The sequence below is a fragment of the Urocampus carinirostris genome, chromosome 15 (genome assembly GCF_059441175.1).
Source record: "Urocampus carinirostris isolate Australia breed hairy pipefish chromosome 15, RoL_Ucar_1.0, whole genome shotgun sequence".
Lineage (NCBI taxonomy): Eukaryota > Metazoa > Chordata > Actinopteri > Syngnathiformes > Syngnathidae > Urocampus > Urocampus carinirostris.
Genome location: NC_142363.1, coordinates 622,176 through 638,956, shown reverse-complemented (window position 1 = coordinate 638,956; position 16,781 = coordinate 622,176). Strand labels below are relative to the sequence as shown.

The 16,781-nt window shown below is 37.4% G+C and overlaps 1 protein-coding gene and 1 pseudogene across 4 annotated transcripts in view; both read right to left on the bottom strand.

Moving 5' to 3' along the window:
• maco1b (macoilin 1b) overlaps window positions 1–16,485 on the bottom strand; it is a 34,155-nt gene extending 17,670 nt beyond the window's left edge. For 2 of the 4 annotated variants that reach the window (XM_088354101.1, XM_088354102.1), the window contains exons 1-6: window positions 16,060–16,485; window positions 7,289–7,430; window positions 6,560–6,686; window positions 4,019–4,142; window positions 2,896–3,074; window positions 684–1,233 (exon numbers count right to left, since the gene is read on the bottom strand). In XM_088354101.1, coding sequence (XP_088210227.1) covers window positions 684–1,233; window positions 2,896–3,074; window positions 4,019–4,142; window positions 6,560–6,686; window positions 7,289–7,430; window positions 16,060–16,139 — 1,202 coding nt within the window. In that variant the 5' untranslated portion in view covers window positions 16,140–16,485. The remainder of the gene's footprint in view (window positions 1–683; window positions 1,234–2,895; window positions 3,075–4,018; window positions 4,143–6,559; window positions 6,687–7,288; window positions 7,431–16,059) is intronic. The other 2 variants (XM_088354103.1, XM_088354104.1) reach the window with 1 other exon arrangement.
• Window positions 14,716–14,852, bottom strand: LOC148351271 (U2 spliceosomal RNA; annotated as a pseudogene).
• Window positions 16,486–16,781: the final 296 nt, after the last annotated feature.

Sequence of the window (16,781 nt, the reverse complement as noted above, 5' to 3'; positions counted from 1 at the left end):
ATAGGTTACAAAAAGCATAATCAAATACAATCATTTTAAAACATTTATCCTGGAGTAACATGCCTTATCTCATCGTAATAAATTTACACTAGGTTGTTATTTATGACAATTGATGAGGTTTTTTTTTTTTTTAAATATTGGACACCTGCAAAATAAATTGCATGGCATGCCAGTTAGTTCTTTTGACTGAATGGTGCACTGCTGTACGTTGTTTGACTACGTTACCAATCATGTTTGCTGTTGTTTGATTTCCATACCCTTTAGGGCGGAACTGCTTTTGTAACCAAGGAGATTTAATAAAAGGCTCGGGGAGGGAGTTCAGAACTGGATATTTTTTTTATCTGAGGTTTTCTTCTGGCAAGTTTAAAATCCACTGATGCCTCTCCTTTTGAGTGCCTACTAAACTATAAACTTCTCAGCAATAAAGCCAATTTGAAATTCTACAGTTTTGCCAACATTTGGGTCATAAGCAGTTTATAAAACAATGCAGTTTAAAAACATTGATGGGATTTAAGGTTTTAGAGCAGCAAAGGAAGGATATAACCCTTACCAGTTGTGAAGACAGAAGCAATGCATGCATTCCATACAGTGCTTACTTTGAAATTCATACATTTGTATTTTTTTCTGAAGGAACTAAGCAGGGGACCAAATTCTCCAATCACATATATTGCAAGCTCGCTTACCTAACAAGTGCTTCCGGCTTGCTCAACTGATTGTTGGGAATACAGTTGTCCATCGGGTCCTTGTTGGAGCCACTGGTCGTCCCCTTCCCCACTGCTAACTTGTGCTTCTTCTCATTCTTCCCTGTGGAAGAGGAGGATTGCGTAGAAGATGGCACGCTACCGTTGGAGGCACTGTGACCACGGGGTGAAGAGTTGAGCGTTGTGGCGTTGCTGTTTTTGTAGTTCTTGGAGCAGGAGGATGAAGATGAGGAGCAAGATGAATTATTGTCCTCTTTAAGCAACAAGTTTTCTGTGCTTCCCAGTTCAGTGGTCAGTCTCTTGCTGTTCACATGATTCTCCATATACTCCATTTCTTGGAGTTTAGTGTCCACTGACGATGGCAGGATGCTGTTGCTGTTGTGCTGCTTTTTTGCCTCCCCGCCGCCTTTTCCTTCTTTCCCCTTTTCTCTATATTCTAACTCCGCCAAAGGCGCAGAGGGTTTTTTATTGGCGGGGCCGCCATTCTGTGAAACTGGGGGGGTGTCCACTTCGGATATCCCTTTAGCTGCTGCTGTAAGAATAATTGGATTATTAGATATGTCTGATATAATAAAATCCGCATTCTGTTAGTCAAACAGTCCAGGACCAAACTACATTATTTCCCGGAGTACATGGCGCACATGAAATTTGCTAGCGATTTGAAAAGTGCACTTTGTAATCGGGCTTTCCGTTTAGACTGAAAGTATGGTAAATAATATCAGAAATGCATAAGTAGAGTTAGATCTTTGTACATAAAGTAACATTTTATAAATAAAGCACTTTAATTTAGTTGTGGAACCAGAATTCCTAATATTTATGCAGATTTTTTTTCTCGACGTTTTAAATGCCGACTTGCTAGTTTTAATTTCTTGCGCCTTATAGTCTGGTGCACCTTATATATGGAAAAATATCTCATATGGGAATATTTTTGATAAACTTGCATTCTGTGAGTCAAACAATCTATCACTAAAGGTTTGCCAGAAGTTTGAAAGTGCGCATTGGAGTGCGAACAATATGGTAATTGATAATTGATGAATTGCTAGCTAAATTTACATTTTACAAGATCTTTGAGATTTTCGTCTTTCAACTATGTAAATTCAAAACCTCAAATGCAAATATTTGTAGCTGCTACAGCATGAAAACAGTGCATCCGTCAAACATTGATGCGCGCAAAACATTACATCACGTTTATGAAAGTAAATATGGCCCCACGGGGATGGCCTCATCCTATGACCACAGGAAAGACAAAAGAATATTCTAGAAGGTAAAAAACTGTTAAAAAAAACAAAGTGACAATTAACTTACAAAAAATACATTCAAATGTATGCTATACACATGCAAATGTGATACAAACTCTTTTCCTACCACCTTACCCAAAGATTATAATAGAATTATCACATAGAACAAAAACGAAGTGCAAAAAAAATTACATTTTTACGTGTAGCGAAATTTGTATCCGCCCAAAAATATTTTAAAAAAACCCACTTTTAAAACTTGTCAACAATTCATTTTGTTAAATCTTTGAATAAGTTTATCATTCCCAATGTGCAAATACTATACAATATGCATAAATATCTGCCCCTTGTGTTGAGATCAACATGTCATTACATCATTCTTTTTACATGATGTATTTTATTAATTTATTTTAATATATTTTTCTCTGTACTCCTGCATAACTTTCTGTTCCCTTGAAAATTGTAAACCTAATTGTTTGACTGTTTCATGACAATTATATTTGTAATGATGCAATGCTCAAAAAAAAAAAAAGATGTTCTAAAGAAAAAGTAGGATACTTTCATAAAAAAAGGTGTCAGGGCGTCTTCTTCCGGACCAATGTGGTACTACAACTGTACAACTTCACAACGAGATCCCATGTACTTATTTCCATTGATTTAACGTGCTTGGTGGCTCTAGATCGTGCAACATGACGAATCGGGGAAGTAATTAGTTTCCAACGTGTTTATGTAAATCGATTTTATTGATTTGTTGTTGAAGCCCTACAATGCACCACCAACCTGTAGCGACAGGGACACTGCTTCAGGTGTGCCACTTCAGAGCAAGGTTGCTCTGAGCAGTCCCTGTTATACAGGACTGTTCATTAAATAAACGCCAACCTTTTCTTTGTCACGCACAACAAAGACTTGCGATATCACAGTGCATCTGAAATGCAGAAAAACGTGCATTGTTAAGTTACCTTCTTCTGCTTCTCTTTCTTGCCTTTGGATCATTTTTTGCTCTGCTGGCAGGGCCTGCTGAAGGAGCTGCATGTAAAACTCATTCTCCTTCTGCACCTCTTTCTGCTTGCGAAGGCGCATCTTATAGCTTACATAGCTTTTAAATCCAAAGCCCAGTGTCACAACCGGGTAGCCAATGCTGCAAATTAAAAATTAAAAATTTTGAGTCATGTCTTGTTTGAAATAGTCACAGAACGGGTTCATAATAAATGTTAACACATTTAAATCGTATAAAATGCTATATAACCTTTATTAAACTATATAAGAATTATACACAAAGCAAGATACTGTGATCAGACAAACATTTTATTACTGCAGTCCAAACTGTTAAAACTCTTTGATCAAGTGGAGTTTTCCAAATTCACAAGTACTATTTAAAGTGAACAAAGATGTACTGCCAGATAACATCCAAAAATTATTCACACGAAAAGAAGGAAGCTATATAGTATTTTCAAGATCCAACCAGTGAGAACCACCAGGAAAAGTATGTGTGTGTCTGTATGTAAAGTGAAACTTTGGAAAAAATTACAGGATGAGCTCAGACAATTGTGGCCCTTTGAGATTTGTATTTGAGGACCCCTGTTATACAGTGTGCTGGAGACAGCAATGATAATGATGACGTTTAAAATAGTGATAGCGATGATAATGCTGATGCTAAAGTTACTGTGCATCCACACAACTTAGTAAATATGTATATTCATGAGGTGTTTGAAACACAGGAGATCTAGCAGTAAAACACAATTATTGAGGAAGTTGAGCGGGAAGGATAAAATAAGCATATGCTTCTTCCTTTTACTTTTCGGACATGTTACCTTATCATCGTTTTTGTTTTGTTTTGTTTTTTATCTTGTTCTTTTTTTTCAAAATAAAGTTTCATTCATTAATTCATATAAACACAAATTATTTTTGTTCAAGCATTTAGATGAGCAACAAATGGTCACAAATGTTAAAAGATGGCAACTAACCAGTGTATCCATTGTGACATTTTTTTCTTTTATGTAGTGCAATTAGAATTAAACTAAACCTATATTGGTGCATTAATAATGTATCTGCAAAAACGCAAATATGAAACTACCAGCTCACCAATGTGCAGCAAAAGGGCGACACAAGTCTACATGGAAGTTCTTCAGGTCTTTAAATCTGATGGCTACCTCTATATACACGAAGAGTATCCATAGAGACACGGTAGGTAGACAGACTCCCCTTTCTGAGAAGAAGAAGCATATGAGCACAAATCCAGCATTAACACAGAAGGAAGTTCATAGTTCAAATTTGACACTTTGTCATAGTCCATACTAGAAATCAATGCCTCACAAAAATGACATTTACATAACAGTACAGTTCAATCATTAGTCATAGTAGTCATCCTGAGTAACACCCAAGACACACTACAAAATAGAAAAGCCACATATTGGCTCAATCGATGTCTCACAGAGAAATGTGGCATGCTATTAGAGTTGCACTACACTTCTCATGTAGTGTGACACACTCAAAGCTTTGTAGACTAGCCTCTACGAGGTTTCCCGACCTCCAGGACAAAATACTGGCATGTCAAAATTTGTGGTTGTTTTTCATGATGTCACATGTCCTAAAACTTTTCTCAGAGTTGACCAATCAGAGGACATTAGGTCAAGTCATGTTTATTTGTATATCCCTTAATCACAAAGAGTCTCAACGGGCTGAATGGACCACAGATTATTGCAATCCACAGACTATTATTACACCAGCCCCTGATCTAAAACCTACATTACACTAAGAGTCTGCACAAATTAATAAATAAATTTAAGTCCATGCAAATACAGTAGATCACAAAAGTAAGTACACCCCTCAAATTTCTGCAGAGATTTCATTATAATGGTTAATAGAACAACACTGAAGAACCATTGCTTGGACACAATGAAAATAGGCGTTTAAACATAGTTCATGGCTTCTTAGAAAGATATCCTTGGGTCTGATGATACAGGGTTAGAATGGATTTATTAAAGACTGTTCGAAGAATGTCAGGATGAATAGTTGGCCCTCACAAAAGTTCAGTTTACCAAATCCGGTCCGCGTTCTGAAAAGTATGAACACCCCTGACATACGTATTTATTCATCTTCTTTCTTTTGCATATTTATACATTTGAAGTGTTTTTATCCTGTCAATGTTCAATAAAGTATTAACTCTCGATGCTGTGTTCTTGGCACGAAGGTGGGTAGGAACGGGTAGTTTTGTATGTCTCAGACTTGTAGTACAACTAGATGTAAGGTTAGCGACAGTCGGGTTATCATGAAGAGTGTTCCACGCATTCAATATTTTAATTCAAAGTGTTCAACTTTTGTTGTCAAAAAGTCCCAAGTCATTTTCCTTGTAGACAGAACTAATAACTGGATCATAATCTGTGTGTGTGTGTTAATTTTGTCTGAAATCATATTCTGTTTATGGGGAGGGGGAAATATATTAAACTTCTTACAATCAAATAAGAGGAAATATTTGTTTTCAAATACAACCCTCCTGAAGATCTCTAGTAAACACACTACAATTGATCCTTGTGCTTGCGGTCATAGAAACCAACAGACTACACATGACAGTTTGTTAGACTGTCTTTTGTCTAAAGTATGAGGATTTTTTAAGAATCGTGATGTGATGACTTTTTTCTGCATTAAAAAAATAGTTTTAACCTTGCTGATATCTGATTTGCAAGATGCTCCCTAGATCATGGGTCTCAAACTCAAGGCCAAGGGGCTCCCCTTGATGACAGTTTGAGGCCCCTGTCTAAATATTAAAGGTAAAGGGACAGTGTGAATTATTTTCCCACTATATGTTGCTGTCTTCTGTCGTGCCACCAAAACGAGCGCTAAAGGCACATTGGAAGAAAAACACACAAACACTTAAAGTGAACAAAAGGCAATTCGTTTTGAAAAGATGATAAAAGGAAACTATAAAAAAAGAAAAACAGGACACAAGAGATAAGTTTGAAAAAAAGAAATACGACAAAAAGAAAAACTCAAGAATAAAAAAAAAAAAGAAAAAAATTGGTTTAGTGTGGTGTACCTTGTCAACATTCTAATTTCTTAAATGTGTGTAAATATTGCACTTCAGCATTTGTCTCTCTTAATGTATAGATGGTTTTTGTATTCTCTTTAATTCAATTTATTATATATTTTTCTGCATTTGCCTTTTTTTTGGTTTCTTTTTTCTTATTCCATTTTCCTTTTTTTGCCATTTTTTTCTTATTTTCTTGTCCCAAATTTTTGTACCTTTAAAAAAAAAAAAAAGAAGCTCCTCGTTTTTGTCTTTTTATAAAAAGGCTGGGTAAATATTGGAAGAAAAGGGTGCTTTTGCTCACTTTGAGTCCCTGCAGTTTGTTATCTTCCTTGGACTCACTTTTGGTTGCACTGCACATTACAGTAACATTTAATGGACAAATACAAAAAACAGTCCCTTTCAGAACAGTGGAATGTTTTTATCGTCAGTTTTTGTGGAAAAACCCATGTAGCCCAACCTCACCCACATCCTAGCTTCAGCGGCCCCCCCATCTCAATTGAGTTGAGAACCTTGCACTAGATCATCATAAATTGTGTAGACATCGGCCATTTACAATGACTATGATGTATAAGTATTAAAACAAGAGGGGCAAATACCTGTGTGCCAGACATACTGCACCCACACATAAGTACTGGCAGCAAAGAAAAGCCATTGCACTGGGATGAAGAGGAGGCAAATGAAGTCTGACGTAAGCGCCACAAAAACAAAAAATACTGAGAAGGCCTGTTGAGGAAAGTAAAATGGATTAGGTTAAAATTTTAGGTGGCAAGAAAATCACACCTTAACATTAGATATAGCATAAGTTTCTGACTTATAACCCCTGAAAACAGGAAGGGAAAGATAGTATTGTTTCTTTGTTTTTTATTGTCATTAAAGATGAAGTTTCATCTGGAGGGACGAAAGCATGACCAACTTAGTGCCGAGGTGCCTAACTTGTTTGGGTGTTTGGGCATTTGAGTTGCCCAGGTCCAAAAAGTTTGGGTGTGTTTTTTGCTATTTTTTTTCCCCCTTTTATTTTCTTTGTTATTGTATGTGTTTGTCTTGCTGTCCGTCACCCCTCTTGAGGGATATGACCAAGGTAGATAGATAGATAGTCATTAAATGTTTGCAATTTATTTTTTGAACAATGTGTTTTCTTTTGGTGTGTCACTTGTATTCATCCACCTACAGAACAAATGCTCATTTGATGTTCACAAGCCATTAAATGAGGAGCTTGAGATTTGCTCCTGACATTTTCAGAACATGTTTCTCTTTCAGGTAGATTTTTCTAACACCACATTTTGAAAGATTAGCTAAGCAAAAAGGTTAAGTAAATAATGACTCACCAGCCCCTGGTATCTAAAGGAATCATATACACTGCGGAGGAAGAGCCAAAATGGCCAGAGGTACTCGAACCTGAACTCCAAAACAAAGTCAGCCAGTAGCACTAATGCCCACACCACCAGGAACTTCAGGTACAGGAAAGTACTGCAAAGATGGGAGAGACTATGAAATACAAATACACACTTTAACAAAACAACTTTACTCCTACAAATGTGACGATTGTTCACACCTATGCCTCGTGAGCAATATATGGATGGCTCTTTTTATGAGTACATATGGCTCAGAGGTAAGATGGAAAGAGCACAATTACTTAATTTATTGTTACTTTCCGAGCCGTTTGTCACACATGCAAAGCCGAGACAAAACTGTCTAATGACAGAGTTCAGTCCAGTATATATAGGACAAATTTCTAACTACAGTTTACAGTCAGGGTGTCACAGCAACAGACCCTGTTTTGGCTGTAAATCGCTTAATATTCCTTTACATGGAAGCTCATTAACAATCTACATTCATTGATGAGACACTTTATGTTGAAAAACCAGAGGATAAACGTTAAACCTAAAAGAAACTTTTTACCGAGAAACTCTTGCAAAGCACCTGGAACAGTTTGCTTGGGTAAGCCTTAGGGTGAACTATACTCAGTCAGGACTCACGCACGCACTCCTTACTGGTCAGCGCCGTCTGCACTAAAGGTAAATAAGTTGGTATCCTCGTTCGCAGTTTTTGCAAAATTTTTACAGAATAACTTTGCTTGTACCTTGTTTTTAAACCATTATTTCAGGCAAAAATGACAGTCTAAGGAGCCAACACTTTCAAGTTACTGAAGGAGATTGATTTTTAAGTGGTTTACAGTGTTCATTTTACCTCTGAAAAGTGATGAGTCCCTGGGACTCGCATGCTCAAAAATCTATGGGTCCCAACAGAGATCTATGGGTCCCCAAAATTTAGTGTTATCGAGGTTGAAATTGTAAATCGGTGACAAATATATAATAAAAATCTTTATATTCATTCAGTTTTAATAATCAAATTATTAATTCATTTTCTGCATCAAATTATTGTTGGTAATATACAGATTAAAGGGATAACCACAAACCTGTCTTTTTTCATTTTCTCCTTTTGTACTTCCTTTTTTTCTTAACTTCTTTACATAACATAATAATTCGTAATATAATGCATCAAAGCAAGTGAGCCGTTTGAGATTGAAAGAGTTGAGCCGAAAAAGCCAGTTCTCTAAAAAGAGACGGACTTTTCACCACACAACTAGAGATCGGCGTGCAGGGAAAAACTCGAACCGCGAGACCAAAACAACATCTGCCGGTGTTATGCTGAGAATTGTATCCCCGCCGAGAATTGCATCCCCTGTCGCGGGAACGCGCACACGTCACTCCTGTTGCTACAACCACTTTTACCTCATTTTATCTCACTTTTACATCACTTTTCGGGTATGTAAGGACGAACATATATCCAAGACCACTTCGTCTTGCATTTGTTGGGAATGTAATACAACTTAAACCATTTCTTCTTTGTATTTGTTGTGAACATAATCGAACGGTAATGCACACCGTATATAAACCACTTTTGAGCAGGTAACGTGTTTATTTTGCCTTTTCCGACTCAAATCGCTCGTATTTAAACTGTTATGCACGCTACCATAAAGCTTATTTTGCTGAAACGAAGTGTCAAACCAGGATAAGCGGTGTAGCTAACGACATGAGAACTGTCAAACCATCAACAGATAAACGGGAGACGAACGTGTTTGATTTCTTCTCATAGTCAAACGAAGACGTAACACGTCGATAATTGTATTTTGTGTTTGACTTTAATAAACAGATCATCGTGTGCCTAATATTGTCACAGCAACGGTGTCATTTTTTTTTTCTAGTACAAATGATCTAACGTCAACCTAACAAATGTAAACAATGCTGGTGGGAGGGACCAGCCTGGCTGCAACAGCCTGGCTGCCGAGAAATGCACCCCCATCTATCTCTGGCTATGAAGGTCACAGGTCCATGAAATTTACCCTGATTACTCGTGGTGGGCCCATATCCTCACAGTGAAAAGCACAGCTCGCTAGATGTAACTGAACCTGTTTTAAGGGGGTGCATTTTTGCCTGCCGAGAAATGCACCCCCATCTATCTCTGGCTATGAAGGTCACAGGTCCATGAAATTTACCCTGGTTAGTAGTGGTGGGCCCATATCCTCACAGTAAAAAGCACACCTTGCTGGATGCAACTAAACCCTTTTTTAAGGGGGGTGCATTTTTGGTCACATAAAACCCCTAAAGCAAGAATTATAATGTTGATTAATCAGGGAGGAAGTTCTTGGGTGCTTTGCTTTATTTAACGCAAACAAACAAAGGTCATCTACCCACATGAGAGAAAAGGTCCCTTTTTTGGATCCAATGGGTGAAACAGAAATTAACATTAAGAGGTCCCTGGTGGCAACAAGGCACATTTGTTCATGAGATATTTTCTGACATACAGTTGGCACAATATTGGCACTATAGCGTCGGACAGAAAGTGATTATGCTTACTGTGAAAAAAAATTATTGAACAATATTTATGACTCAAATTTTTTTTCATATCTAAGGGCATTTATGATGAGAAACAACTGTAATGTTTCACACTGGGCTAGCGTCAAACTTCCTCATAAAGTCCAGAGGGATGGCACATCTTGTGGTGTCTTAGCCTTAAAAGTGAGTACGAAGTATGTCATTTACACAATGAGGACAACCTCAAAGTCATGAACCGTATTTAAATTAAATGTTTACCTGTGGGTCTGTTGTCATGTGATCTAGGATGTTCATGACACGTACCTAAATTGGGATTTTCTAAGGATGCCCTCTGACCATCAAGATGCTCATGAAAAAAAATATGCCATATCAAATTGGTTATGTAATAACATGGATCTTGCTATTTTCATGGGTTGTGTATTTACTTTTAATTCCTAAAATACTAATCAATCTCTTTAGTTTGCAGAGAAGGTATTAAAAGAAGAAGATATCACCATCAAAACCACAAAAAGTGAAGTCAACAAGTTGAGACTAGATATAGCAACTGATCTACTTCAAGAATCAGGTGAGTGTCTTTTTTACAATATCCAAAAATGAAACTGTAGCTATTATTCCAGGTCACTGTGTATGCTGAATGGTTTAAATTAGTGTGCTAGCTTTCTTACTCTTGACTCACAACCCATAGCCTTGGTATTTTCTCCAATGTTATGTATTTTCTCGCTGCTGTCATGCACTTTCCGGAAAACTTTTCAACATAGTGTTTACTATGTTTGTGTACTGTAATGCTAAATGTAATTCACCCTGGTCATCCTGGAAGGGGGATCTCTTTTTCCTCACGCTGAGGTTTTGAGTTGTTCCTTGCCCGCATGTTGGTTTAAGATCAGGTAATTGTGTCACTGTAATCCTGTGCAGTCCTTTCAGACATTTTTGTGATTAAGGGCGTCATAAATAAATGTGACTTGACTGTTATTTGTTGTGTTATGTGTCAGCAAAGGTTTGGACCAGGGTGTGGACATTTCATTATTTTGTAGTCATTCTTGACCCTTCTTTGGAGTGCTTGTTGACTACTTCCTGTTATTGTTATATCAGTCATCACTTTATATTCCAAAAGGCAAAACTTTAGCATACAGCTCTACAGTCTTACATTAAAAATGCTTTGTTCCACATATATAACTGAACTTCCCAAAATGTACCTGGAAACTGTCAATTAACATTCCAGGTCATCCAAGAAAAGCTCGATAAAGTATATCATAGGATAGGCTGTTTGTATTATGGGTAACTTTATTTAATGACATAGATTTAATAATATATATATGTATATTATATTTTTTGTAGACAGTGACATCTGTTTTTCTCCGGATATAAGATCTGCAACCTCAGGGTTGAAATAGTTTTGCACTTATTACATTACATGTACAAATTTTGCATTTTATATTGTAGATATTTTTAAAATTTTTCTTAAGCCTACTTATTTGATGTTGATTTTTTTTTTTTTTTTTTGCCCATTTATTTTGATAGTCTTTTGTCTTTTTTTTCTCTTTGAGGTAATTATTACATGTTTTACCCTGGAGTGCCATGTCCAATCTCATTGCATACCATGTTTCCCAACGTCTATTCTATTGATGTGTGGATATCTACCTGATAGCGACATCTGATGCTTTTTTTTCTCGTGTTCAAGTTTGTGTTTTGGTTCCTTCAGAAAATAGTTGACATAGTTTATTCCTTCAAATAAACATTACTATTCTCACACTGCTTATTCCTTCCTTGCCTATTTGCAGTCTTTTAACGAAGACAATCACATGTTTTTTTGTCGTATAAAATAATTAATTTCATAAAATAATTTAAGTAAAAATGATTGGACCATTCAAAGATATACATATACACATATACATATACATAGCACTATTTAGTTACTCTATATAACACGCTACAGTGGGCATTTGCACGTCACACTGGGTATTTGTATATTGTATTCTTTTGGCTTTATTATTGTACTGTTCTCAGCTCAGGGATGCTGCTGGAAATTTCGGGGATGAATAAAGTATCTATCTATCTATCTATGATTCCTCCCTGATTAATCAACATTATAATTCTTGCTTTAGGGGTTTTATGTGACCAAAAATGCACCCCCCTTAAAACAGGTTCAGTTTCATCCAGCGAGCTGTGCTTTTCACTGTGAGGATATGGGCCCACCACGAGTAATCAGGGTAAATTTCATGGACCTGTGACCTTCATAGCCAGAGATAGATGGGGGGTGCATTTCTCGGCAGCCAGGCTGTTGCAGCCAGGCTGGTCCCTCCCACCAGCATTGTTTACATTTGTTAGGTTGACGTTGGATCATTTGTACTAGAAAAAAAATGACACCGTTGCTGTGATAATATTAGGCACACGATGATCTGTTTATTAAAGTCAAACACAAAATACAATTATCGACGTGTTACGTCTTCATTTGACTATGAGAAGAAATCAAACACGTTCGTCTCCCGTTTATCTGTTGATGGTTTGACTGTTCTCATGTCGTTAGCTACACCGCTTATCCTGGTTTGACACTTCGTTTTAGCATAATAAGCTTTATGGTAGCGTGCATAACAGTTTAAATACGAGCGATTTGAGTCGGAAAAGGCAAAATAAACACGTTACCTGCTCAAAAGTGGTTTATATACGGTGTGCAATACCGTTCGATTACGTTCACAACAAATACAAAGAAGAAATGGTTTAAGTTGTATTACATTCCCAACAAATGCAAGACGAAGTGGTCTTGGTTATATGTTCGCCCTTACATACCCAAAAAGTGATGTAAAAGTGAGATAAAATGAGGTAAAAGTGGTTGTAGCAACAGGAGTGACGTGTGCGCGCTCCCGCGACAGGGGATGCAATTCTCGGCATAACACCGGATCTGCCTGACGAAAAATTTGGAGTGTGGTAAATCTTTGTTTAAAAAAAAATGTAATCGGGTAATAATGACAATTTTGTGTAAAAAAAGTTGCGTCCCGGGGACGCACGTTGATTTGAGACTATGCGTCCCCAGCAAAAATGATGAGTTTAGGACGCAGGGACACGGGCAAACGAGAACACTGGGTTTATTTATATTGATATGGGACACATAATCTAGCATCATTATTTCATAGATGTTATCAAATCATCATACATCACACATTGTTGTAAAATGTGCTAAGAAATTAACTTTTGTCTGGGGAGCAGGTTTGGCGGTTTTGTTGAATTTTGTCTAAAAATACATGGTGTGGCTCTTTGAAAAAAAATAATAAAAAACCTTAATATTTTTTTTAATTTTATGGCTCTTAAGTCCAAAAGGTCCCTGACCCCTAGTTTACAACCTTTTTAAAATTGGGCCAAAAATTGTTATTATCATACATCTTTTTAAACAAGTGTTTTCATTTCCAAAAGATAAACACCACCACAATCCCGTGAAGTTACAATGTTCAGGTGAGCTATTTTTAGAACTGGCCCACAGGAAAAGTTGGTGATCAGGAATATACATAACGGAATATCACAACTGTACTTGTTGTAGTAGTTGGAATGCAAATAATTTTCAGACCAGGCTATATAACTGAGATTAATAAAAAACGATTTGATGAATTTATTGTAATCAGCTTTGTAAGCATCTTATAGAATGATTTCATAAATCATTTGTGAATCCTTATTTTTATGTGAATATGCAGAAAGTCAATTTCTGCACTCCTACTTATAATATGATATAAAAAAAAGTCAAATTTGGAGGTCCATCAGACTGTGTTGAAATTTTTTGTGTTCCATGTTTCTTTCATTGATTCAGATGTGAAGTGTTGGCCAAGTAACAAAATAAATAAAAAAAACATTTAGCAGTGGAGGGGTCTCTAACTGACATGGTGTTTGGTGGTTAACTAAGCCTTTTTATCCTTTAATAATAACAACCTGGTAATAACACATTGTAATAAAAATGCATATCAAATTGGTACCCCTTTGCATTATTAAGTCAAAAAAAAAGCTTCAAAGGGGTTGGAGACCCCTGCAGTAGTGTGGTGTACCTTGTCTACATTTTAATTTCTTAAATGTGTGTAAATATTGCACTTCAGCATTTGTCTCTCTTAATGTATAGATCAGACTTATGAGGTGTAGTTGTCAGGAGCAACTCAATCATTTTCCAGATCGCTTTAACTCAAGTTATCAACCTTGAAACTTTACCATACCTGGTTGCACTGCTGCAGTATATCACCATTATTACTCACCACTTTCTTAACCCCTCTTTCTGAGCAGATGATGATGACAGTCGGAAACAATTGCACTTTAACATGTATTTATTTAATCGTGCTGCTATTAAGCTTTTAAGAGACTATGTCTGCACTTTAATGTTTATATAGGGTTATTTGTGGTTATTGGATTTTATGTATATTTATTCGGGATATTTATTCTGTGAACTTTGAATTTTCTTTAACTTCTGGATGAATGGATACAATGACGTTTTTTTTGTTCCATGAAGACAAGAATAAATATTCTGAATCCAATGTAAAAACTTTGTTTTGCAAATACTTCCAGTTAGTTATATTAAATCCTTAATATCCTAGATTTCAAGTCTTTTTTTTCCAGTCTTTGGCCAGTGACAACCTATTGGGGGCTGTTTAAAAAATGATAGTTCATGGCCAATTTGGCTTCAAAAGTCTTCAGCAAATAGTGACCGATTCAAATGAGGATTGACACATTGGTTGGCCAATGAATTCCCAACATATTTGTGTGTGTGTGTGTGTGGGGGGGGGGGGGGGGGAGATTATTTAAGGGTTATTGTTCTATTTTCTTTATTAATTAACCATTATCCGTTATCGGTCAGTTCATAATACGCTACAAAGCCAAGGAGCCGGGACTCTTACTCTCAGCCAAAAGGCCAAGCTAAGGTCCTAGCCTAAAAGCCTTGCTGCGATCATTGCGAATGCACCGTTCCCGGAGGTACTGCAATACCGGGCCGATGCGTGGAGTGGACAGAGCAAGCTATTATTCCATCTCCGGATTGCAAAAATCAAACAAATTAACAGTGTGTATTCAAATCCGAGTCCGAAGTAAACTTGTGCAAAGCCAATCATGATTAATTCCCACGCACCATTCTTAGGTGCAAGTGTTGAGAATCATTAAATCACTTCTAGAAAGAGTATTCAAATATTTACAACTCTTTCACAATGTCTAGAAATTGGCCATTGTAATAAATAAGTAAAATACATGAATGCAAAGTTTAAAGGTCTGTGAATTGGTTGTCCCCAAATGAACACTTTTGGAAACGCCTAGCCATGGGTGGCCAACCCAATCCTCGAGAGACTCATTCCTGCATTTTTTGGAGTTTCTTTGCTAATCCAGATGATTCCAATATCCTGTATTATAGTCAAACTCCCACAGCGTGATAACAAGCCGAGTTGGCGAAGAGAAAAACTTCAAAGCATGCAGGACATGCGACTCTCTAAAACCAGTGTTGGCCACCACCATTAGAAAAATTTGTAAAATACTATGTTTAATTTTTCAGATCGTGGTCAAATTTGACAAGGTATGGATTCAAGCTATTGTATCACCTGTTTTCCAGCTAAGGTGCCCATGCTACATTATTTTGCATTTGATTGCAAAATAAAATTCAGACGAGAATAAAAGCCTATTTATATGTGTTCCAACTCAGATTACTAAATAATAGTAGCATTTGCAGTGATTATTTCCGTTTGAGACTAAACCACAGTGTTACCTTTCAAAAGAGACAAAATTGTCCCTATTCTTCAACCGGGGTAAGTCTCGGACTGATGGTTTAGTCAGAGTTTTACAGGAACGGCAAGGGGTTAAGAAATACACAACCATGCGACCGTAAAAACGATTCAACAAAGCTGATAAATTACCATTGTCTGATATATGTCAACCTACCTGAGTGTACAGTCGAACGTGTAAATATTGATTACAGCATATGAAAATTACGGCATAGACTAGCACACCAAATAAGGTACCGCGTCAAAATAGGTTTCGTGTGTTGTTGAAAAGACTGTTGTGCGGCCTAGCGCTACATGCTAGCTGTGCTAACTGGTATTTAGTTCTAAAAACCGAGGAGAGCGTACCTAGTGTTAGCAATGGCAGCTAGTTAGCCTTGTAAACAGGCTAGCTAGCATTAACTTTACGTTAATGTGGATAGTTACACCAGGACACATGCTAATTTCACCATAATCAAGCCGCTGTCATTTGTAAAAAGCCCCCTGCATTCGTCGTTCTAAGAACAACAGACAGCCGAGCGTCAAATAATTTACCTGCCGTATATCCCCTCGGTGATTCGATTTCGTTTGACCGGCCGTCGGAGTTTGCTGCAGTCCGCAGTGCGCCGCTTCATCCTCCCCCGCTTGGCTTTGGCCTTCGAGCAGCCACCGTAATCTTATCCAGTTTTCTGACGTCTACGGGCAACGGAAAGGAATTAAGTGCTGTAACGTGGGCCTCTGTAATTCTTTTCGCGACCGGCGAAAAAAGAAATAAATAAAGGTCTCTATTCAGGGTGAGGACCTCCTATTAGGCTTTTTAGCGCAGGTTCACTACTATATTTTTACGTGAATGTCATTGGCAGACGTTTGGGACATCCAATCAATCTTTCCGCCAGGGCTTTTCTTTTTGACGGATACCGACACGAGCCATTTATGTTGCGAGGCGACCACTCGATCACTTCCCCTCCGTCACCACCAGAAATCGGTGCCTTCTGAAACGTCTCCTCGGAAAACCAATAAGGTTGTTTGTGGACAAATTGGGCATTGGCCAATCGCAAATGATCTGAGGCGGGGCTAGTGTAGGCCGTTTCCCATACTGTACTTTTAGTTTAGCGGTCTCAAACTCAGACCTGAGACTGGGACTGAGATTTGTCTTCCAACAAGGCAATGATCAAAAACATAATGCAAAAGCTACAATGGAATGGTTCACCAAAAACATATCAAAGTGTTGGAATGGCCAAGTCAAAGTCGGCGGAGGTCACTCCCGGGCCGCGGGA